At 39.1% G+C, this 26,028-nt stretch overlaps 1 protein-coding gene and 1 long non-coding RNA gene across 2 annotated transcripts in view; one reads left to right on the forward strand and one right to left on the reverse strand.

The window, feature by feature from the left end:
- Positions 1 to 26,028, forward strand: part of LOC144666468 (uncharacterized) — a 220,111-nt gene that overhangs the window by 3,854 nt on the left and 190,229 nt on the right. The window lies entirely within an intron of this gene.
- Positions 493 to 25,990, reverse strand: LOC144666472 (uncharacterized). Its single transcript, XM_078527909.1, has 20 exons — positions 25,281 to 25,990; positions 23,416 to 23,487; positions 22,778 to 22,860; positions 22,265 to 22,334; positions 20,559 to 20,674; positions 18,607 to 18,654; positions 18,367 to 18,455; positions 17,818 to 17,920; positions 16,067 to 16,276; positions 15,385 to 15,492; positions 14,615 to 14,720; positions 8,020 to 8,278; positions 7,041 to 7,342; positions 6,541 to 6,628; positions 6,091 to 6,109; positions 4,792 to 4,938; positions 3,780 to 3,932; positions 3,103 to 3,193; positions 1,925 to 2,023; positions 493 to 1,010 (listed from the first exon to the last, which is right to left on the reverse strand). Exons 1-20 carry the CDS (start codon positions 25,569 to 25,571, stop codon positions 885 to 887), a joined length of 2,580 nt encoding a protein of 859 aa, XP_078384035.1. The 5' UTR covers positions 25,572 to 25,990; the 3' UTR covers positions 493 to 884.

Raw genomic sequence — 26,028 nt, forward strand, 5'->3', positions numbered from 1 at the left:
ACACGGAAGAGGGGCTTGGAAACTAGGCGGACTTTGAACTCGACATGATAACCCAATATCTGCTGTCAAGTTCACATACTGCTGTATATTGACTGAATGCTCTTGACCAATTACATGTTTTAAAGTAATTCTAATGTATAATAATATTATTTATTTGAAATGCAAAAACACATCAAAAATAAATACTGTTTATTGGTAGAAAAAACCAGCCAGTAAAATAGGTCTTTGTCTAACTTCACTTACTAAATATTTACAGACTTCATTGAAAAATATGTCCAACGAATCGCTTTATTTTCTAAACAATTTTTTCTTTCTAAAAAATATACAAAACGTATGAAAGATAGGAGCAAATAAATGTTCCTTAACATATTCATTAAATACTGTAACAAAGCATATTTTTCTTATTATTGGCTTGGCTATATTATGTTATATTCTATATTTATTGTACGTACAGGGATAAAGAATCAGGTGACATGCCTTTTGCCGATGAGAGTGAGCTTTCTATTACTAGTCTTCGTATAAAATCCTCAATTATAAAAAGTACCTGAACTATGTAACAAATTAATGTGCATTTTGTACACTAATGTTGTTTATAGACACACAAAGGCGTCGAATCATCAAACATTTTCAGTCAATTAAAACGTTTTCAATTAATTAGTGGTTAGTCTGTCTGTCTGTTTTCTGTGTCTGTCTGTGTCCGTCCGTTCGTTTGTCAGTCTGAGCCTGTCACTTACACAAACAGGTCGGTCTATCCGTTTGTTCGTCCGTCCAACATTCTTCTAATGGAAACGACTTTCATACAGCACTTTGTAAAATTGCGCCAAAATACAATCGGAATTCGCGGTGTCTTCGTGTCTTCTCTGACGAAAACAGATGATGTAATCTCAATATCGAAAGCCGCTGCTCCTTGGTGGCGGCGCAGAGACCGGCCTCTGTGGTTGAGGGAACTTTGCGTTCATCCAATCTTCGAACTCCAATTCTGACATCTCCACGATCTTCTCACGAACAAACTGTCAAAATCAAAGTTAGACGGCTTTAATGAGGGGGTTATAAAACCTGCAATGTCTGGGTGTGACTGAACGTCATCATGAAGTATTCCTCAATAGGTTTTATTAGAATGGTTACACAGAAGAGTTTGATCCACAGATTTAGAACTTAGAACCACCTTGTATCACACGAAAGTATAGTTCAATGACTCTCATTTGAATGGTCACCGCTAAGGTTATACAAACAAACGTAAATGATATAGCCATCTTGTAGGTAAAGGCGAATCTTAGTATGAGCCGATTGGACCATCAAGCCGGTGCTTATCCAGGTTTCCGTAGCACGAAGCGACTAGGAGTATTTCTACTCCCCCCTAGATGGTATGCCAGTTCATCGCAGCGTTACCCTCGGCATTAAATTCGCCGACACACGTTTATACACCTGGATGGAAAAGCACTGTGAGAAAAAAATGTCTTGCCCAAGAACACAACGCAGTGCCCTGGCAAGGGCTCGAACCCTGACCGCTCGATCCGGCGTCCGGCGCACTAACCATTAGGTCACCGTGCCTCCCTATAACCACCTCGTACAACATACTAATAAACAGTAACGCGTGTGACGCTCTCCCGGGGAAAAAATTAATAGTTAGTAAATAAAACAGGAGGCTTTTCTCTGGAGTCTACATTCTAACGTTTGAAACGCGCTTGTTAAAAACGCCCCTTCGATCTGTTATATCAAAATGACAGTCCCCAAAAGAAGTGATGCCGCTCTTCCCCAGGCGCCGTTGCAAGGCGTGAAACAAGAAGCGCGGGGTTTGATGGTTAGGACACTTTGCGAGTGCAACAGTCCAATAACTCCATGCGCACTGGTTCCAAACAAAGAGGGGAACTTGGGGACAAGGCTACAGTGACGCAGTTGTCTTATTGTTGCATCCTTCACTTACCTCAATAGCCGCATTAATATCCGGAGCGCAGATTTCCCAGACACGTAACGTCGACAAAACTTTAAGGAATTGACTACTGCTTATTTTTCGCCCTTCAAGCTAAAAACAACAAAAACAAACAATGAACAGTCAAACAAACATGTGTTGACGATATTTTTCTGCTTTTTGCGCCTTCGTCGCAACTGTAGCAGGCACTAAGTTGTGATCTCAAGCACACACGGAGATGAAAACACGACATTTGCAAATATCTCTAAGTTCCCATCCAGATTGTGCGCACTCCCTCTTCTCTATCGTGAACAAACAAACGAAAAGCAAAACATTGTAGTCACAAATTAATAACAGGAGACCAGGTGAGACGGGAAGGCTCTCAGAGATCCTCGATCCTGTTTAATTGCACGACTTAGACAGCCGAAAGAGGTAATAACTATATTCAACGAAGTGGAACGCCTAATAGACCTCTTTAGCTTCGTTTGTTTGTTGTCTCATTTCAGACCACGTGATGCTACCCTCAAGAAATATTTATTTCAACTTCAAACAAATTCACGTGAAAATGGATGAATAATTTCCAGATAGACAAAAGAAAAACTATCTGGAGAGTATCACATGATCTGAAATGGGCAATTTACATACGTACTAGCTAAAAAGGTCTATTGCCGGTCCAATATTTATTCAGCAACGCGCGAAGGGATTTAATCGCGCACTCGCGTGTTGCCCATTGGACCTACAGTACTCGTAGTTTAACATTTCCTAAGTCTTTAGTTTCTTACACTTTCCACAGCTATTTTTCTAGCTTGCTCGGTACCATACTGAAAATATATTCGATTCTGGACCTCTCTGCTCTATATCCGTAATTTGAAGACCAAGGATCGATATTCTCCAAACACGGTCCTTGCGCTTTGTATATGTCTTTTGATACATCTTTTTATACTCATTGAAGCGTGATGTTGAAAGATTAACGGCCCATATATACCCGTCAAAACGTTAACAGTCAACTCATACTAAAAACGGACACCGTCGGGACCTGCTCCAACTGTCCTTTTTAGAGAGATGTCAATCTTATAGAGAGTTTAGTTAAAATGACTGATAAACGGCAGGGACGGGACCAACACCTGATTTCCGTCTTATAGAGGTGTCCATTAAGAGAGAGTTGGCTGTAGTACATTAACATTGACACTTACCGAGCCATAACTAGCGATCCTGTTTAAGACTATAGTGCAGTATCGGTCAGCTGTCACTTCTTGTGGTAGATTACTTAGTAAGTCTTTGTACCTGGGATGAAGTACATGTAAAAATTTCAATTAGTATTTAATCAACGCCTTCATGTACTCAGCGGGATGTACTTTGCCAACAACTTGAAGATCCTGTGCTCTTGACCGAACAAGGATTTTAATGGCTCAGGTTAGCTCCTTGTCTTCTTGATGGTATCTAAGCATATAAATAGATTTTGATCTCTACACTATTCAAGAACTTCACTTGAACACAAACTGGCCTGAAAAATCTAAAGCTCCCATTTGAAGTATAGCATAGTCATAGCTATAATTATTATTATTTGAAGCTTATTTAACACAAGGGTGGGGGAGGGGGTTATAATTACCTTCTTCTCAGGTTTTTTCTGGGGCCTTGACACGAATAAGAGGAGGGAGGGAGGGCGGGAGGGAGGGAGGGTAGCGGGAATATAAAAGGGGCAAAGATCACTTTTGAATTATGTGCAGTGGCACAACCAGTCCTGCCCGTGTACAATAGTTTGGACTCCTTCCCTACTTTTTAAACTTAACTTCTTTTCGCCTGCTGGAGAACTGGGTCATGCCTTTTCCTCTACAGTAACTGTAAAAAGAAAAACAAGCAATGCACAAACCATTTACACTCTTCAGTGACCCGCTGTCGCATCTCCTCGTTTGTTTCTGTGTCAGGTACCACACTGCTACTCCTCATCTGATCCAGGGCTTTGTAGATATTATTAAACGTCTCAAGACACATCAGTTTCCGCTCTAACACTTGAAGACGATTTCTGCAACAGCAACATCAAAATAGTTTTATAAGCTTGGTTGGCTTATCACGTCACGCGATTATAATTAACTACGGTTTGCATCGTGGGAGGTGCAGTGAATCCGGATCGAGCGGTCCGATTTTGAGCCCTGGTAATCTCGTTCCCAGATCTCTTGTGGACGAAGAGGAAGAAGAGATCTGGGAACGAGATAAGAGCCCTGGCCAAGTTCACTGCGTTGTGTTCTTGGGCAAGACACTTTACTCTCACAGTGCCTCTCTCCACACAGGTGCATAAATGGGTACCGGCAAATTAATGCTGGGGATAACCAGAGTGACCGTGGTGGGGAGTACAAATACTCGATAAGCTCCGGCCTGATGGGCCACTAGGCTCTTACACAGATTTAACCTTACCTACAATAGCAATAAGGGAATTCCCTTCCAAATGTAAACCGAAACGATTTGGAGACGTAAATAACAACCATAATGCTCTCCACCTCCGGAAATAGGCACAACTAAAAGTATTTTGAACAAATCTTACCCCACAGCTTACTAAAGGACTTTAGGCCTGGCAAAACAAGGAAACATGTTTCCAGAAACACCCATAGCTTACGCATGTTTCCCCAATGTTTCCCTAGTTTTGCCACACGGAACATTGTTTCCAGCGTCAATTTCGTTTCCAAGAAACAAAATTTGCTTCTTCTACACGGCAGAAACATTTCGAACAAAACGAGAAAACAATTATGGCAACATGTTTCCAGCATGTTTCTAGAAACATGTTTCCTCGTTTTGCCGGGCCTTTAAACGATGTTCAAAATCATCGCGAGCCAAACAGTTTTGAAAACTTTATCTAACTAAACTAATAAAGAGCCATTTTCCCACACCTGTCTCTGACTTCCAAGTTATCGTGCAGCACAAGCGCTTTCTCGTCCGCCACTTCATTGAACTTGGTTTTTGATTCAACAGGAACTTTCTCCGCGCGATGATCCAAACTTATGGCACCAAACGCTGCGATGGCTGCTGCTGCAAACCTGAAGGGAAAAGAATATTTTTCTCAAAACTGTTCACCGTACATTTTCAGTTTTGACCACAGTCAATTCTCTCTAAAACGGACACCTTCGGGACCGGCTGCAGCTGTCCGTCTTACTCGAGAGGTGTTCGCCTTATAGAGAGTCGAGGTAACATGACACCAGTAATTCTGAAAAGCTAAATCTTTGCATAATGCAACAAACCTTTGCAAACTGCAACAAGACTAAATAATAAAAGGACCGTATTCGCTTGTTAAAGTAAAAGTTGAGAGCGTCTACAAACTGTAATACTCTAAGTAGAAAACGACCTCTTTAGTGTCCATGCACGTAAGCAGAGAAGTAATCCGTTAAAGCGTCAGAAAGCTTGGTATACACGTATCCTTAGGGTGCTGACTAACTATGCTTTAGGTCGATACGAAGTTTGTAAGTGTTTTTACTAATAAAACACGACAAAAACACTTCTCAAGTGTCCGTTAATGATTTCAGTGTCCGTCTTTGAGAGGTGCCCGTCTTATAGGGAGTTTGGTTACAGTAAAATGACTGAAAAAAGGCAAGGACCATCACCAGGTGTCCGTCTTATGGAGGTGTCCGTCTTATAGAAGTGTCCGTTAAAAGAGAGTTGACTGTATTACGCACTAACTATTAGATATTGTTCACGGGTTAAATAAAATCACTCTATGTTGCCAACAGTCATCTGGGCAATGTGCTGATATCGCTTATTTTTTTCTTATAATAGTTAATAATTCATATGACATCTCCTTTGAAAAAAAATTGACTATATGTTTTAACAAAATCAGTTAAAGTGTTACTAATTAACTTCCGTAGTGATCAGATCTAGCGTTGGCTCTTAGCGCCCTCTTGCATCAAACACCCTCCATTTGAAGCGTTATTGTATTAAACGTTCCTCTTCCAATAAGCCCCCACCCCCTCCCTGTATGCTACCAAGTTATTATTTCTCGCAAAATAAACTCGCATCATATCCGCGCGTATTAGGTAAGTTGTAAAACTCCATCGCTGTATAAGGTATAAATCCGCGCGTATTAGGTAAGCTGTAAAACTCCATCGCTGTATAAGGTATAAATCCGCGCGAATTAGGTAAGCTGTAAAACTCCATCGCTGTATAAGGTATAAATTAAAATAACGAATGAATCCTACCTCTTAGTATTCACTGCACCTGCAATGAAAAACAATGTTGTTTGTAAAACATACCATAGTTTTTTGTTTGTACTGTTTAACTTAATTAAGCGGTTTAAAGATCTATGTGCGAGTTAAGGCACTACGGTCGAACCCCTAGTAAGCGGGCACCCTCGAGGAAATCGAAAGTGGCCACTTAATATAGGTTGTTGGCCGCTTAGTAGGGGTTCGTCAGAAATTAGCATCAGGTCATTTAAAAAGGTGACGTTATGCCAATACAAAATAACGTGAAAAGGAATAACAGATCCCAATGAAGACGACAATAAACCTGTGTTTGAATGATTTTATCAGCCGTTACTGTCCGAGCTTGTTGAAAATAAATCCAACATCTCAATTTTTTTACATTATTGCTCAAAGACTTTTTATGGTAGCCATGACGACGAAAAGAGTTCCAATGTGAGTTTAACTTACCTGTAGCTTGGACCCAGGCCCTGACTCGCGAATCACTCGCCGTTTGTTGTTCCTCAGGCTTGGACGCCAGTTTTTCCAGCTCCTTGTGCTGAAAAAAACGAAACATAATGATGTTACCATGCAACTGATCACATGTACAAGCATTTGTCATGTACGCGAATTTCACGGTTTAAAAACACGATTTTAGATGTCTGATATCAGAGGTTCGGACTATTTTTCAGAAGTTCTATTTCCCAGAACTTTTCCAGGACTTTTTTAGGATCCATGTAGATTTGCAAGATTACAAATGCACAAACTTGTGTCTCTGACATATCTTTCTTTACATATACCGATTTTGTTAACACATTCTCGCATACAGACAAAACTAATCCTAAATATTTAGCACAAACTTCCCGCATACTGAATCTGCTCCGGCCTGTTAGCCCACTAGGATCGAACGCAGACTTTATTGCCACATTTCTTTCTTTCTTTGTATTTCATTAAACAACATGATTACTTACCGACAGCGAGTTCTTGAAAGCCTTGGCAGCCCTTGTCTTAGCTCGCAGTTTCTGTATAGCTTTACTCGGATTTGATGGTGGCGTATATACAGTAGTAACCGTAAATGATTTCTGTTTTTGAAGCTTTGGTGGCGCCTTTTTCTCGGTCCCTCCTGGAGAACCATTTTGCGGGGCCCCATTCAGCGTAGTGCCCGACATGGTGACTGGTAATGCCCCCGGTGTAACAGATGTCTGATCACCAACTGGTCCAGGAGGGGCTGACACTGCTCTTATCTTTGGGTCCACAAAGCTAACTGTGGGCCCTGCTTACGTAAAGAAGGGAAGATCGAAACCGTTAAATAAGAGAATGCCGTAGAAATTACCTTGACTGGAAATTTGTTCAGAATCTTTGCAATTTAAAATAGATCAGCTATTTTTTTCACAAAAGAAAGTCGATTAAAACTACATAAAGAATGCCGTGCAGGAATTCAAATAAATATTATGTGAAGCCGGCATCACAAGTATAAAGCGCTGGTCAAATGAAGAAGCAATTTTTGAAGTACGACTTGAGTATAGCTTTGCTTTTTTTTTTTTGGGGGGGGGGGGGGGACAAACGAACTCGCAAATGACACCACGCACGCTGTACTGTGATCGTTCAGTACTCAAAGCTAACGCTAGTCATTGTAGGCGTAAATAGAAACTTCCGTCCACTTTAAGACTTCGCTCGCCAATTTTGCTTTTTCACGCATGCTTTTGTGAAAAATACCCTTCGCCTTTTGCAGTTAAGTTGTTCGCCATTAAACTAAATTTCATTCAAATTGCAATAGAAAATCAATCTACCGATAAGGTCCCAATCGAGTTATTTTAAAGTAAAACACAAGTCAAGTTCCTTTGTGTAAGTCTCACGAACAGCACGACAGAGAGTAGAGATGTTTGACGCGTAAAATATCGTTGACCTTAATAAAGTTTTCTTGCTTTATCACATCTTTCATAGACTCACCATTTTGTGGCGCATTTCCTTGAACTTCGCTGACACTGTCTTCTTGTGGTATTCGTTGGTCAGCAGGCGAATGCTCAGTTTGTATTTCTGTCCGCGATGACACCACAGTCTCTGCAGTGTAGCTAGTGCCACTCCGCGGCCGAGAATCCGAGGGAACACGAAGGGTAGTGGGGGCCGGGCCGCCACTGTTATTCGATGTCATGCGCTGAATGAAGTTCGGGTGAATGGAAATACGTCTGGTGCCTCTTCGAGTTCCGCGCTTAAAAAATGAGGAAATATAAATCAACATAAAACAAAACAAAACAAAAAAAGTAAAAAGTATTCTCCCTTTGCACGTTTAATTGTTCTCCCTCTTATTTTAAGGAGGTGGGCAAACGAGGATACAATGTTGCGGACAGAAATATTTCCCCGTTTGCCCGCACGCGCAACATTTTAATTTGTCTCGGACACAAAATTTGTATCCGAGACACAAAAAATGTTTCTGTTTTTTTTTTTTTGTCAGAAAAATTTTGTGTCCGCAATAAATGTTTCCCCGTTAAGGTTTTGCGCGGCTTGGACACAAAACATTGGTTTTGAGTCCACCTCGTTTGTCCACCCAAAAAAAATACCGAGCAACAATATGCCCTCGTTTCCCACCACCTTTAGAATACCTTAATACTAATAGCCGGTTTACACAGTACGATTTGTCGGCCCGATTTAGCCCAGATTTGGATAGGAAAATGAGAGCATAGTTAAAAAACAACTCGATTTTTAACAATGATCTGCTGCAGTGAAACAGATTTTAGAAATCGGGCCGATTTTAACACTCGCAATTGAAATTAGGCAAAGAGAATCTGTCCGACGAGTCACAGCGTGTAAATTTGCTTGGAAAAAATCAGGCCGACAAATCGTAGCGTGTAAACCGGCCTTAAAGGATAATATAGAAAAGGACTGGTAGCGAGGCCGAACATGGCGGACGTGTGCGAACAGTACTCCGCATAAAATCGTTCTTAAAGACCCCGAATATGGCCACATTGCTTTTATAAGAGAATTAATAATGTCGAAGGACCAAGATTCAACAAGACCTTCAAAACGCACCCGTGAAGGTAGTTCCCAAACAGAAGAAGAAGAAGTATTTGTGAACGACAATCATAGCTGCCAAACATGCATGGCGACAAATGCTCGCCTAGCCGAAATCGACGAGAAACTTAGCAAGCTCCTAACGCTCATCCCGGAGCTGGAAGACTTTGGAAAACGAATCAAGACTCTCGAGGATGATAATGCTAGCATAAAAGAGAGTCTTCAAAGCTCCCAAAGCGAAATGAACGAGATGAAAGTCTTACAAGGCAAAGTCACTAAACAACAAGAAGCCATCGAAGCGTCCCTTCAGCGAACCGAACGTGATCTCGCAGAATTACAGCGTCGACATATAAAACTTGAATGTCACAGCCGAAGAGGTAACTTAAAATTCTTTGGAATAAAGGAGCGCAGTCGTGAATCGAATGAAGACACCGAAGAAGTGCTAAGGGAATTTTTACGTAACGACTTAAAGATTCCAGAACAAGATGAAAGAAATATTCGTTTCGACAGAGTACACAGGATTTCATCGCGTCGTGCTTCCAACGCTCAAGATCTCAAACCTCGACCCATCATTGTTAAGTTGTCGGACTTCCTCGACAAAGAGTTTATTAAGTCCTTTATTAAAAATCTTACTAAAGGCAGTAAGCTCGGAATCGCCGATGATTTCCCTAAAGAAGTGGAAGAAATTAGAAAGAAGTTACACCCGGTGTTGAAGACCGCCAAACAACAGAAGCGAGCCGCATTTTTCAGAGTAGAGAAGCTCATTATAGACGGTTCACTCTACCGCGGACCTGAGACGAAAGCGTTTCCACTGTATGGACGTTTAATGGACGTTTAAATTAACTGTTAAAACATTGAAATCGATCACGGCCATATTGTGGTGGCCAATGTAACATTGCTCTACATTCACGTACCAGTATCTGATAATGCCGAACAAACAATTAGGTAAGTCCTTGATAGATGTAGTTATAATTTTTCTGTACCGCATAGTGTTAACTTTCTTGTTAAAATCCGTCTGGTTTTTCGTACTATATTTTCCCGTCCTTTGTGTCGCGATTTTTACGATTAGTTTGACCACTAGCAATTCAAGTCGCAAAAGCAAGAAACTGAAACTTTATTTCACTTTAGATATTTCCGTTTTTCCTATGAGCATTATTGCCGGTATTACATTTAGACTAAAATATGAACCTAAATGATCTATAAGATTTTATCTTTGAATATTCGAGGGCTAAACAGCTCAAGAAAAAGAAGACAAGTTTTTCGATGGTTGCATCGTCAACAATCCGATATTATTTTCCTTCAAGAAACGTATTCTACACCTCAAACAATTAAAAGGTGGGAAGCAGAATGGGGTGGCAAAATTGCTTGCAGTCATGGTTCTTCACACAGTAGAGGAGTAATGATTTTGTTCAAACCGCGACTTGACGTCAGCATTGAAAAGATCAGCACAGATAATTACGGAAGATGCGTCTTAGCTGAAACCATTTTAAGCGATAAGAAGACAATTTTCGTAAACATTTACGCACCCAATGAGGCAAGGCATCAAATCTCTTTCCTTGCTGAGCTTTCCAATTCTTTCCTTAGGGAATACATCAATGACAATGTTGTCCTGGGAGGTGATTTCAACTGCGTAATTAATAGCTTAGACAAGAGAGGCGGCAAACCGTTTGACGCTAAGAAGGCGTCTGTTGTTGAACTCCAAACACTAATTAGTACAAATAATTTAGTTGATTCTTGGCGTTCTAAAAACCCCGATTCGTGTGGATTCACTTGGAGTAATGCTTCCAGAAAGATCCAAAGCCGGCTAGATTATCTCTTGGTTTCAAAAAGCCTTTGTAAGCTAATCCGAGAGTGCAATATAATTCCAAACATACATTCCGACCACTCTGCTGTAGTGCTTAACATCACTTTCGACGAAGACAGCCCTCCGCGCGGACCTGGCTACTGGAAGTTCAACAATTCACTATTACTTGATACCGATTACGTTGAATTGCTCACTTTTAAAATTCCCGAATTTGTTATACGGCATCAACAAGTAGATGATAAAGGACTCTTCTGGGAAATGATCAAAATGGAAATCAGGGCTTTCACAATTAAATATTCAAAACGCAAAGCAAAAAAATCGCGTGATGAAGAAGCGTCGCTTCAAACAAGATTAATAATTATTCAAAATAAATTGCAAGCTAACTACAATGAAAGCGACAAAAAGGAAATGGACAAATTAAAAGCTAAGCTCGCAGAGGTAGAAGCTCGTAAAACACAAGGCGCAATTGTGCGCAGCAGAACACGTTGGTACGAGTACGGAGAGAAAAATAGTAAGTATTTCTACAGTTTGGAAAAGACCAACTATAGACGAAAACACGTGACTGCCATTAAAATTCACGAAGATAAGAAGATAACCGACCCAAAAAAGATTCTTCAGGCAGAGGAAAATTTCTTCAAGCAAATATATACTTCGGTTAATTCGGACCCACAGCTTCCAGAATTTAGTGACTTTTTTGAAGGAATTGAGAATAGGTTATCAGAAGAAGAAACTGAGACCTGCGAAAGTGAAGTAACGCGAGAAGAATGCTATAACGCCCTAAAATCAATGGCCAAAAATAAAAGCCCAGGCTCAGACGGCTTTACTGTAGAGTTTTATCTACATTTTTGGAATATGTTAGCAAAATATATGACGGAGAGTTTCCACTATGCACTTCAAAGCGGAACTCTTTCCATTTCACAACGACAAGGTGTGATTTCTTTAATTCCAAAAAAGAAAAAGAATTTAGAGCTCCTGAAAAATTGGAGACCAGTTTCACTCTTAAATGTGGATTACAAAATTTTAACTAAAGTCATTGCTCTCCGGTTAGAGAAAATTCTTCCAAAAATTGTTTCTTCTAGCCAGTCCGGGTATGTCAAAGGAAGATACATTGGTGAAAGCATAAGATTAATCAAAGACGTTATGGATTTTACGAAGCAAAAAGAATTGCCTGGAATAGCCGTCTTCCTAGATTTCGAGAAGGCCTTCGACTCAATCGAATGGGACTTTCTCCAAAAATGTTTACAAACGTTTAATTTCGGCCCGCAGCTCAGGCGCTGGGTTAGTATTTTTTATAATAACATTACCAGTTGTGTTTTAAACAACGGCTACGCGTCCAGTCACTTCACTTTAGAACGAGGGGTACGCCAGGGTTGTCCCCTCTCTGGTATGCTATTTATCATCGCCATAGAAGTTTTAGCTCAAAAAATCTCTAATTCCAAAGAAATAGAAGGAATAAAAATACAGAATAATAAAACGGTTAAATTATCACAATACGCCGATGATACCACAGCCTTCCTCGCTAATGTTCATTCCGTAAATAACCTCTTTGTATTGCTCTCCCGATTTGAAAAGTGCGCAGGGCTAAAGATAAATGTATCAAAGTCTGAAATGTTATGGCTTGGCTCAATGAGACATAGAAAAGACCAAATTTTAAATCTTCAAATGACAGATGAACCTGTCTACGCTCTAGGTACACACTTCTCGTACGATGACAATCTGTCAGACCAAAGAAACTTCTTCGACAAGCTGTCAAAATTACAGAAGACTTTAAACTTTTGGTCTCAAAGGGATATCTCTGTTTATGGAAGAATAAACATTGTTAAAACTCTAGCCCTTTCAAAAGTCATATTCATCTGCAGCTCCATGGAAACGCCACTACGTTTCGCTGAAGAAGTGAATAGAATGATTTTCGACTTTGTATGGAGCCACAAACCTGCGAAAATCAAAAAGTCGACTCTGATAAAATCTAAAAAAGAAGGTGGCTTAGAAATGAAAGATTTCGCTATTTTTGACAAAGCTCTAAAACTAAACTGGGTAAACCGCCTATGTTCAGACCACGACGCTCCATGGAAATATATTCCAACCTCTTTCCTTGCCAACGTCGGTGGCACTTTCTTATTTCAGTGTAACTATGACTGTAAGCTTCTTTGCCTAAGTGAACACCTCCCAAAATTTTACAAAGACATCATAGCCCTCTGGCAGAAAATCACTGTGACTAATCCTCAAAATAAATCTGAGGCACTAGAGCAAGTAATCTGGAACAATAGGTTTCTAATTGTTAATAAAAAATCGATTTATTTTTCACATTGGCATCAGGCTGGAGTCACGCACATATCAGACTTACTTAACACAGAAAAAAATCACTTTCTATCTTTTAATTCTCTTTGCGAAAAATTCAAGACTAAGTTTAATTTTCTACAGTATTACAGCATCATTTCTGCTTTCCCTCGCTCGTGGAAAAAGCTTTTAAACTCTAACGACCAACTACCCATAAAACCCCTTGATTCAATAAGCGATTCGTTGAGTTGCAAAACTCTCTATGACAAACTGGTATCCTTGGAAAAGCTATCTCCCCCCACAGCAGAAAGGAAACTTATTGAATATGGGGTAGAAAAGAACAATCTGTGTAAGGTTTATCTTTTACCATTTAACGTTACAAAAGAAACCAAAATGATGATGTTCCAGTACAAGATCATTCATCGCATCCTACCTACCAATAGCTTATTACATAAGATGAAGAAAGTTGACTCCCCAACTTGTACTTTTTGCCCTACCGAAATCCATACCATCTGGCACCTTTTTATAGAGTGCACTCAAGCAAAATCTTTCTGGGTAGATTTTCAAGATTGGTATAATGCTCATAGTAGGAAAAGAGTCCATCTTTCGAACTTAGATGTCCTATATGGTATATTGGACTCTACTCGTGGTTGTTTAGCCCTAAACCATCTTATTATATTAGGAAAATACTTTTTATACCGTAACACCGGCCTAAAAAATAAAGTTCAGTTTAACGAGTACATATCCCTCGTTCGCGACAAACTATTATTAGAAAAACATATTGCTATCAAATCCGGTAAATACGATAACTATATTAAGAAATGGAATTTTTTACAAAGCAATTAGTTTCCTTTTGTTTTTGTTTCTCGCTAGATCGTTCATTTTCTTTCGTTTTCTCTCTGTTAATGATTATAGGCAATGTTATTTGTTATTATTTTCTTTTTGCATTGTTAGCCTAAGTGTTGTAATGTTATCCTAAGTGTTGTAATGTTAATAGTATTGACTTTAATAGAGTAATTTTTGTAACTATTTTTTCACACTGTCTAAGCTGTACTGTAAAGTAGCTCCTTTTGTAAAATTAGACATCTATATTTTGTAATCATCGTAATGTTGTATGTTAAATGTTGTAAGTACTTGCAATAAAATAAAAAAAAAAGAAAAAAAAAAGAAAAAAAATTACGAAGGCTCAGAGAAAGCAACATATCCTAATTACGTCATACGATGGATCATATAATGTTTAATGAGTTTGCCAATTTCTTGCAAATTTTCTGTGATTTTAACAGCTACTATCCTTCCAGTCCCAGTCCCAAACGTCTCCTTACTGATCATACATTTGCTTCAATTTTCAGTTTTGAGAATTTAGAAGTACATGAAGTGTACCATGCGTACAATATCCCCCTGACAATATAGAGATAGTGTAAGGTGAATTACAAGTTGGTTTCGATCACTGCCTACCTGTGTAAATCGTGCAGGGTTCTGTTTAAATGTCACCCAATCTTTATCTGTAGCCTTGTCCTTTTCTACTCTTTTTCGGATTGTTCTTGGGTCCTCGTTCAAGTCCCTTAAAAGATATACAAGAAACGTATTAACTCTAGCAAAATAACAGTGGAAAAGCTACCACATTTGAATATGTCGCAGGGAGTAAAAATTAGAAGATGAAAAGACGGCTGCACATAGGGGTTACAATGCAATGATGGCCCTATTTTTACAGAGGAGAGTTAGGAATTAAGTCAAGACATGCAGGTTACACTGTAACAAGATTGTCCAGTCCCTGAACTCTCTCTTCGCGCCTGGGTTCAGCCCCTATAAAGGAGCGAGCGATTTGCGTAAATAAACCGATTTTTCGAAAGCCATTCGAAGTTTTATGGTTGTCGGAAACGTTACATTTACTTTATTAGAATATGATAAGAGAAATGTGGTTTGTCATAACTGATTATCGTAAACGTTCGAGTACTAAACGGAAACATTAGGGCAGGCTATCCATTTACAGTTTGGTATCCGTCGTTGACGGTTCGGGTATTCGTCGGAAACTGTTCGGGGAAACCTCCGAGTCTGCTTATGTATCGGCCTTCGAAAATTGTTCGGTTCTCCTCGGAAACCGTTTGTGAATGCTTTGGGGCCGACATTTCGGGTATTCAGTGGAGTCTGTTCGTTTATTCTTCGGAAGATGATCGGGTTGTTGTCGGAAAGTGGTCGGGTATTCATCGATGCTGAATCTAACTTACTTTAATTTCCAGCAGCTGGTGATCGGTGGCATGACCGGGGGCTGCTGATCCTGGGACATGCCTTCTAGGATCCAGTTCAACGCGCACAGCTGACGAAATATGTTTTTCCTGCAAGGTGACAAAACATGCATCAATTGAATTGTCATTTTTCCATGAGTGCATCATTTCAACGTAAAATCTCGATCGATCACAAGTTGTTAAAACACCAATGTTCCTCGTTATAAAGTTGCGGGAGTTGTTATGTTTCTAAGTGGGACTAATTACCTACAAGAAACTTTCTATAGTTAAATAAGTTTAATTCCGTAAGCTAATTCAGAGGCAAGTGAAAAGTGCTATTTGAGCAGCGTGTACCGAACAGTATACACTGTGCTATTGTGCATCTACACGTTTTTCTGCTCCAGTTGCACAAACTTTAATTTTGCGGTGATAAAATGACAATAGTAGCTGAAATCCAATGAGATTCCAGAAATTTCTTTTTGAGAAAAATCACATCACACGAGGAAACGCCATTCGCAAGGGCGTCTCATCTTGCGAGGTGACTGATCCCGAAGGGACTTCTTGTAAATTATGAAATTGTCTGAATATTGTTTCCTCAATAATTTAAAGGAGACTATGGCGCTAACATCGTTTCATTCGATCCCCTCTTTATATCATCACTGTACCGTATTTGCACTTTTCCTACCTGTCGCTGACGTCATTATAGTTGATATTTGAATACACAGGTGAATATGGACGCGGGCTCTTAAGTTTTCTTGACCTGCGGCTACTCTTCGAGATGGTGCTGTGAGCAGCTGACTTGGGTGGGTGCAAGTACCGCCTGGGGGTGAGGGTGGGGCTAGATGGCGCGCTTGCCATCACGTGATCCGGACCAGGCTGCTCGGCTGTGGATGATCTACAAGGAACCAAGAATCGCACTTGGTAAATTTTGAGAAAATCGTCACTGACGACTAATTCCAAGCTTGAGTACATGTTAACCTTTTCATTGCGAACTGTAATAGAAGTGGAGAAATCGCCAAAAAAATAGCTGATACCTTGAGATTCCAGCTTAGATTTCAGCACCCCATCCAAAAACTCTGAGTGCCGTCTTCATAACGTGAGCCTGGGGCCGACCAGAGCGACGGGTGGGACATTCTCGTCCCCATAGCCCTTTCGTTTCTCTTAGCCGGCTTGGCACGAGAAAACGGAGGGCTCTGGGGACACAGGATTTCTGAATTAATTCGAATTTTTTTGATTGGCTGTTTGGAACAAAGAATTCCTAAACGGAAGTCGAAAATCAAACGACTCTCTCATACATTCTTTTGAAACGTTATGACTGCATACATGAATACCGGAAGTCCTAGAATCTAGGACTGGAAATTCTGTGTCCCCAGAGCCCTTCGTTTCCTCGTGCCAAGGCCCAGCCAGCTAAGAGAAACGAGAATACGGGTGGGAATGTTTCGCGAGGGCACTGAAAACTAGGCTGGAAAGCAGTAATTTCTATTTTCTACGGACTTTTCGGGACGTGTGTGACTCTTCTTCAGGCGGAAACGGTTTACAGACGTTCTTTAAGTAACCCTAGACGTGCAGGTAAGTTGTGTAGCAGCTAAAAAAGTCACAATGTTTAATGAAACTTCAATTTTACAAGAAAAAATTCTTCTTGGAAATAATTGCAAAAGTGCACCTCAGATTTATATTGGCATGTGCATGGGTTAAACGTTTAGAAGTTCATGCAATTAAGATTAGAATAATTCATGCAGACATTGCTGGGTTGCAACCACGTGACAAGGCGGCCCTGTTGGTAGACAAAACAATAAAAAAAAGTTTCACAGCCGAATCTGCGTGATAAAAAAGTTTAGTTGAGGAAAACGCTTTGTTCTTGTCCACCAACATGGCCGCCATGACGTCAGCTGCAACCCAGCAATACAATTTGTATTTGAAAATCTGAAAACATGAGTACTACATGATTCAGTATACTGTAAGTTATGGCACACTCAATCAAATATTTGTTGTCAACTACATTTGTAAAGATATTGATTGTTCATTGACACAGCCATGCATGAGAACTTCATGCACACAGGATTTAAGTGTGTTGTTAAGGATTCATATATTTAGTCAATTGTCCTAGTATAGCTCATATTCACACCAAGTAGTTTGCCAATAATGCGGCATATTACCTTTTCCTTTGAAATCGGTTAAATGTTTTTCTTGTACATATTGCACCTTTTTTCAAGTCTGACAAAACGAATGAGACTGAATGTACACTTTGGCGTGATGTTCGCAAACACTGAAGGTATTCCCTTAAGGAATAAACCAAGCCCTCAGGGTGAATGCTAGCTGCTTCGCCCAATTCTGAATGACACACTGAAATCAATCTGAAGTTTTTAATGTGTGGTGAGCTATTGGTTTTATTCCTGGTGGTCAGATTAGCATTACATATTATTTAAATCAACTTGCCTGTCAATATTAAACTCTGTAGATTGGGCGGGGCTGGGGGAGGACACTTGAACCAATGGCTGGGGTGTCTGTGGGTTCCAAATTGCAGCACTGACAGTCGTACCTAACAGAAAGTTGATATCAATGCAAATAACACTATTGTTTGAATTACGGTAAATAAAATGCAATATATAAATTATCAAGCAAAAAAGTGAGCTGCTTTTGTAAAAAACATTACTGATAAGAAACTTACACAGTTAGAACTTTGCAGGGTATCACATTCTCATTCCCAGAGCCACTTGTCCCTCTTAGCCTGGGGCACAAAGAACAAGTGGCTCTAGTCTATATTTCTTCTTTAAAGGGGCAATATTGCTCTTGAAAATTTTGAGTACATAAAATTGCAGGTTTTGGACTGCAATTAATATTCCTTCAGAGTTTCTAGGATAACAATTAAACATGACTCACCCTTTTTTTCTATGAGCGATAGGCAACGAGGTGCAATTTGCTCATAGAAAACTTAGGCTTGTAGTCTAATTGTCAAGTATACTATTACATGTACAAGTTACTCACTTAGCCGTTTCCACCGCTGGCTGCTAGCTGATGAATGTGAGCTGCTGGGTCGTTGTTGAGTTTGTTGTGGGTCGAGGTGTTCCCCAAAGCTAAACAGGAAAGGAAAATCATACTTTAAAATTATTTTCAAGCTGCATGGAATCAGATATAAAGAACACAGCTAAATAAATAAATGTGCAGACTGAGTGAAAATTTAATTTACAAACTAAATTTAATGTTCATCATGAGTAAGAAACTTACCTTGATTCAATGTCCCTAGTTGGACTGTTTGGTACTGGAACCATATAACTGGAATTATAAGAAAAGTGATTGCTTGAACATATGATGAAATTAGCATTTGAGCTCAGAGCTACATCATATAGAGGTTTGTTAAAACTATGGTTTAAAGGGAGGGGGAGGGAATCCACGAGCCATGCAGCCCACACTGCCGGAGCTTATCCTGGTTTGCATAGCATTAAGCAGCTAGAAATATTTCTACTCCCCCCTGAACGGGATGCTAGTCCATCACAGGGTAACCCCCCCCCAGCATTATGTTGCCAGTACCCATTTAAACACCTGGGTGGAGAGAGGTACTATGAGAGTAAAGTGTCTTGCCCAAGAATGCAACACAGTGACCCCGGCCGGGGCTCGAACTGGGACCACTCGATCTGGAGTCCATGCAGTGCACTAACCATTCGGCCACCGAACCTCCCATACACTATGGTTTGGAAAATATGAAATGACAAAATGCATACATCACCAGAAATTCAACTGAAGTTGTTATACAATTAAGAAATAGAAAACATGTTCCGTGTTTCTATCGAGTTTTAGTAGAAACTCAGCTGTGTTCTATTGGAAATCCGCGAATCTGATTGGTTCTCCCACTGTTTTCTATTCGCCGATAGAAAACAGTTGCGCGCGCGTGTAGCTCTTTAAGTGGTACATTTTCTTGATTTTTGTCTTTAAAGTGCACAATATTGTAGGTTTTGGACTGCAATCCTTTAGAGTTTCTACTAAAACAATTAGACTACTCGCCCTCGTTTTCTATGAGCTATAGTCAACTCGGCTGCGCCTCGTTGACTATTTGCTCATAGAAAACTCGGGCTCGTAGTCTAATTGTTAAATAGAAACACGAGTGGAAGTTTGGGAGAACGAGAAATGCTGTGGGAACACGAGTCGATAGACGAGTGTTTCCACAGCTTTTTCGAGTTCTCCCAAACTTTTACAAGTGTTTCTATAACTCGATAGAAACACGGAAAACATGTTTTCTATTTCTTTTAGAAAACAGCACAAAGAAAATAACGCACATCAAAGTAATATTTAGCGCTTTATTTAACATCAAAACTTAGATTCTCTTCACCTCGCGGTTTTACGTCATGAACATAATTCAACCAATCATAGTAAGGGAGTCGATGAACAGAAATAAATCAACTGTTCAACATTTGCTTCAAGGCTTAAATTCACCTTTTTTTTGCCAAACAAACAAAGAAAACAGGCCCCAAAGTTAACGTAATTATGAGAAATAACTAAGCCGAGGGTTTAACTGAAGTCCAGCACTGGAAGGAGTCAAGAATTGTGGTTTTATTTCGCTTCATCGAACTAACCGAATGGTTTGACGACCGACACTGCCGATCGAGCGACTCGAACCTTGGAGGTGAAAGTGCATTATTTTTCTGTTGAAAGAAGTTTGACTCGGCATTCTGGACGAATAACTTGTCCTGTTGAAGAGCTGTGAATAGTTCTGAAGTGCTACAAAGCCAAGAATGGAGTGAAGTTACGCCAATTCATAAACTTCTTTGAAAGGTCAGCCGCTTCGATAATTTTTTGCACAGACAATTTTTAAATGTGTGGCGGGCTCTGTAAACATCTTACTCGCTTGTTTTCAGGTGTGCAAATATTTGTTTAGTCTTAACCTGGTTTTTGTCAGCTGTGACATGAAAATTTGGCACAATTCTTAGTTGTATTTTTTGCATTGCTTATTTCAGCGTCGTGAATACTGTGAATATTGATTGCCGTGTCTACGACAACTGTCTGTGTCTCCATCGAGTTATAGAAACACAATATTTAACCAATCAGCGCACGTATTTACTTTGTGCTATTTTCTAAAGTCATGTATTTCCCCTTTATAGCAATCATAGATTCATGTGAAGATAGTAATTCTAACATGATCAACATTTATTCCTGAGGTCTGAATGAACTTATAACAAACAAACCTTTTAAGCTCGATGTCCAGTTCATCATCAGATTCTTCACTGTCTGTCGATGCAGGTTTCATTTGATTTTTTGCATCCTCTTCTTTCTGTTTCCTTTCCTTCTCAGCCTCAGCTTGCTAAAAAACAAAATAAAACAATAAAAATCAGAGACTCAAAGGACAGAGTGCAGAATGCAATGGAGTCGACAATTGAAAGTACATGTATTAATTATTGTTTGATGTTCGTGTTTTTATTTGCCTTATTTTACTTGCAATTTGATGTTGAAACACCACTTGTATTCTTTCCCGGGTTTTTGTTACGCTAATCTTTGAAAACGTAACACGATACTTCTGTTCGTTTGTAACAAGATACTTTTGTTGTTTTCCATGAAAATTCCGTAACGTGACCCGTGGCATTTGTCTTCCTTTCAACAATAAAGCCAATTATTTCACTTTAATTTAATTAAGTTGCATTTTAAACTGCATGAAAGACGTTTCTCAAAAAGGAAAGAGCAAATCTAGTCAAAAAACATCTCTTTCGAAAGGTTTTTTTAAACGCGGTACAGCTAGGATAATTGTTTCCTGGTTATCAGGAGTTTCACGCCGAAAATCCCGGTGCAAGTTTTTGCATTACTAATTACGAAAGCGCTGTGAAAGTCTAAAAATCTAATTAAATCAATTTGTGGTTTTCTCTTGGCGCCACGAAGTCTGCAGCAATCCTACCACAAACACGCAATACACGCGATGTTCATGAGAGTTCCAGCAAAAACGTATACTAAACTGCGCATGCGTTTGGCGTAAAGTATGTTGCCCTAGAACGTCGAGTAGTACCACAAGGAGAGCAAAGGGTTTTCTGAAACAAATATATACCTTTGAAATCTTTATATGAAAGTAACGTAGATGTGCTCCAGGTTTTACCTAGGGGTACGGTCAGGTGCTCCCCACCCCCCACCCCCTTCACAAGGAATAATTAATTAATTGTTATTACTTAATTAATTGACTATTAAAGTTTACACCTTAGCGGGTTAGCGGACGACAGCCCCAACAAACCATCACAATAGTGCATTCTGCACTAAAAAAAGGACTTATTAACAACACCCCCCATTATGTTTTGAGCCTCGCACAGTACAAATAATTACGTACCCTGGTGACCAATTACCAGGGTTCTCAGCAAATTAACAATTAGACCTGTGGCCCTTGAGGGCGAAGGGTGTAATTGTTAAAGTACCACCCAACTAGTCGGACAGAAAAAGCAATAATAAAGTTAGCAAATGCAAGTTGATAAAAAGATTTATTTGAAAAAAAAAAAACGAAAGAAAGCGTCACGCTCGATTGCTATTCGATGACCATTACTAATAGTCCTCTAGTAGTGTAGCCAATCAAAATGCAGGATTTGCATTAGTCCTCAAGTTGGGTGATACTGACTAAAGATATAATAGAATGTTGCCAGACAAGCATTAATTTGTCTAACACATATTGTAGGCCATATCCCTGAAAAGTAGGCAGCTCAAATCTCTAAGCACCGATGCGTTTTTTTAGCCAGTTGCCGGCACTTAAAGAGAACTGACATTAAAGAAATTATGCAGAAAATTTGCTTTTGCACCCTTAATTAAAGTACTTAACATTTACTAAAATTTATAAAATTTATTTGCCCTTAATTACTGGTATACAAAAGCTACTACATTTATTCAAACAATATATTATACATAATATCATTTGTTAAGGTACCTTTCTATTTTGTTCCTCGTGGACAAGCCTGTATAATCCAAAGCCAAGTCTCACTGCATGAATCATTTTTCTAAATATTAAAATAAATGTAATAAATTAATAGGTATTAATTTTGTATCAATGCAAATTACTGTATCTCTACAGTACCCGAAGGTAACTTGATAATAAATTGTGAGACAGCAAATCTTTGCTGTGTTTAAGCTCCATACTTTCTGAGCCGTGCAGAAGGAATTGAGACTCTGAGTAGGCCTCACTGAAACTCACTGACTTTTACAGGACCTGTGAAATTGTCTAAAGTTCCACGTCAAAACTTATATATTTTTTTAAATTTTGGAAGGACCATTTACCAACCCTAAAAAAGAAGAGGGCTGAAAATATATTTATAATAACTAAAAGAATGTGATGGAAAAAATAACTATAGTTTATAGCACACAGGTACATGTCACACTCCTCAATTAAGAGTACATCTATAACTATTATATAATTTTTATAATCAGTAATAAAATCCCCAACCTTCCTTTGTTGACTTGTGCCCTTATATCATTTATAACCTTTGGCTTGTAGTTTGTTGACTGAGGCACAATGGGTTGCTGATCCTTTGAGATTAAACATAAATAAAATTATAAAACTTATTTATATTATAAGTAACATTTAACTCTGCAGATTTAAAAAAAATATAATTATGGGTATTTAATATTAAGTTAAGTCTAATAACTTTGATTTCGTTTTAGCTGGAAGTTCAGAAAAAATTGATCTTTTCAATGTTTTTTTAGTAAGGATTATAAATGGGGAATTATTAGGTTGATAAAAAAATAAAAATAAATTAAAATCATTTCCATCTGTATTAGAAATATGCCAGTTGGTAAGATTACTTGGCAAGATTTGAAATTTTGGGAGGGGAAGGAGACGAGCCGCGGGCGAGGGGCGGGGGGAGGGGGAGACGAGACGGACGGACAATATTTGAATTTTTGTTAGATAATAATTTGAGTGTGTGCAATGAAAATGCTTTGACAAATGCATAAGATACATTGTAATATTACACAAAAACAATTTGCTTGCCCAGTGTAACAAAGGTGCCGTTAGCATGTAACACCGATACTTATCAAGTTATAATAATAACAGTCTATGAAATAAAAAAAAATTTTTTGTACCCTGGATTGTCGTAGGGATTCATCATCTTCAGATTCTGATTCCCCAGATGATGACGACGATTCATCTTCAATCTAAAATTAAAGAATTAAGCAATTTTTTTTATAAATTACAATGTAATCATCAAAGTCTTACAACTGTGCGAGGCAGCGAGGCATGCGAGCTCGAGGCAAGGTAGCAAGGCATGCAAGGGTGGGAAACGGGATTCCCAAGGTGGTGGGAACCAGGAGAAATTGAATTTTTTTTGCAACATTTCGTTATATTTTGCAAATTGAGAAATGGGGCAAGGAGGAGGAAGGTACTACTACAGAAAGGGGCTGGTTAAGTTGGAGAAAAAGGTACAGAAAACAGGAGTAAGAGGTATGGGAAGTGAGAGGTTCAGAGCCCTCCACCCCCCCCCCCCCCCCCCCCCCCCCTTCCATTGAATTACACCGGGGTCAAAACTCCAAGCAAATCAAAAGTTGGTTTGAGAAATATGAGGTAAAATTGCGGTGTTTGTTTCCATGCTTGCGATTAAGTTGCGATTGTTTGTGTCTGTATATGCTGATCTGTACAAACCCAGGAGAGTATGAATCACTTTCCTTAATTAATAAGAAAATGGCAAGCAAGACCAAAAGCAAACTAAATAGATTATATGTACATCATTGAAAGAGATTTTACCTTATTATGCAACTAACAGTTACAGAATTTAGATTTTAGATTTTTTAACAAATGAACAAAATGACAAATGATTGTACATGTCAAGTTGCACGTTTATTAAGAAGTAATATCATAATAAATTAAAAGTGATTAATAATTATATTATATATTGACTGATTATCAACTTGCAAAGCCACATAATTGGTAATTTATGCAATATCATAACAATATTTGGAACTTTTGTTGCACAATTTCAAAGAAAAGATTAGGTTAATTTAACGTACGAAACCAGCTCCGTACTCCTATTAAGCTGTTACTTGCACAAACAGTATGAATTTTCCATCTACTCTAAGGCCAGTATGTAAATCGCGGTGCAAAGGTGGAGAGTTTATATTTTTAAAACACGGCGGTCGCGCGCACTGGCAGGCGAAATGTTTTACAGTGTAACAATATCGAATAACTTTGGCAAAATATTAAACCATCAGGGCGAAGGGCTTTTTACGTTCAAATTCAAGACACAGAAACCAAATATAAAACAAAACTCGAGCATTTATGTCATGCCATTATGACAATATAAATGAATAATTTAATGAACGACAAAATTAGACTAATCAGGAAGAAAACATCTGCGTCAATTTAATTATGCATGAAATTGTTCCAAATTGCGAGTTCCGTTGTGCAAAGATTCGCTCGTTTTATTTTGCCGCAGCTAAATCATAATTTGTCTCCTTGTTTATAATGTTTTGATCTGTATCCTTGACAAAATTGGGCTAATTTGTGATTATTAGCTAGAAGAAATAGCCGTCAACGGTTTTCCGATCCGATCGACCGATTCGATGGCAGACTATGAAATTATAGCCACAACATCACAATTTTCATGAATACTTTATAAATTTAGCACTCCTTCGATAGAAATCGTTTATCCAAATGCACAAGTCAACTTACTGCACAAATCTAATGCTACCGATCGTGACAAAATACTTTAAATCGCAAACAAATGTTCACTTGACTTAACTATTAAACGAAATCAATGACAAATTTATTCACCCAGCTTTATTTGGTTAGTACGCTACCGTTTAGCGTGAGTAAATTAGTTAATAGACTGACGGTAAAACGCTCTTGAATGAGCAGATGTTAAGAATATCAATGACTTGGTTAAATACAGGCGGCCGGTAAAACTCAAGGTAAACGTTACGTAGCTAAATTTCACAAAATACTCGCAACTTGCCTGGATATCTTGTTCCGTTTGTTCCTGACCCAGCGCGCTGAGAATAAGTTTCTTATCGTCCAGATATACTTCCCCGACCGGTTGATACGGCTTGTAATTGACTGAGCGATAACCACATTTACTCATCTGATGCCGTCGTCGTTCATAATTTTCCCTCGCGACTTCTTTGCGAGTTGGAACTTCGCAAGTGTAAATCTTCGCATTTCGAGCCGTGATCTTCAAACCTTGGTGTGGAGGAATGGGCAAAGGAACCGGTCGAACGTACGATCGCGGATTTTCAGAATCGGGCATTTTCTCGTCTGAAGGACAATGCTTTATCCTGAATCAAGATTTGGTTTTAAATGCGGCGGAATTTCATCCAGGAGAGATACTTGCCATGTTTGATACCAAGCACATTACTCCTTCTGTTGGGCGAGTGTTTGTTCACTGAAAACTTCGTTTGCATAAAATCAAAAGAACAAAGGTTATCACCATAGCAACTATAAACAGTTGTACTCCGGCAGCCAGTGTGTTACAGTATTGTGTTACAGTATTATCAGAGACTGGGAAAATAAAAAATACAAAGCAAAAGGAAACGATTCGATCGATTAAAAGTCCCCGGATATCGTACAAATCGAAATCTAATCAGCGCCCAGTGTTTGTCACAAATTCATGTGTCCGGTTCGTTCTTCACCCCATTTCCTTTCTTTTTTTCTTTCAATTCCTTCTCTCCTTTTTGTCTCGTTTCAGTGATAGAATGGGTGGCGCG

This window comes from Oculina patagonica, chromosome 9, assembly GCF_052425735.1.
Source record: "Oculina patagonica isolate OP01 chromosome 9, crgOcupat, whole genome shotgun sequence".
Classification (NCBI taxonomy): domain Eukaryota; kingdom Metazoa; phylum Cnidaria; class Anthozoa; order Scleractinia; family Oculinidae; genus Oculina; species Oculina patagonica.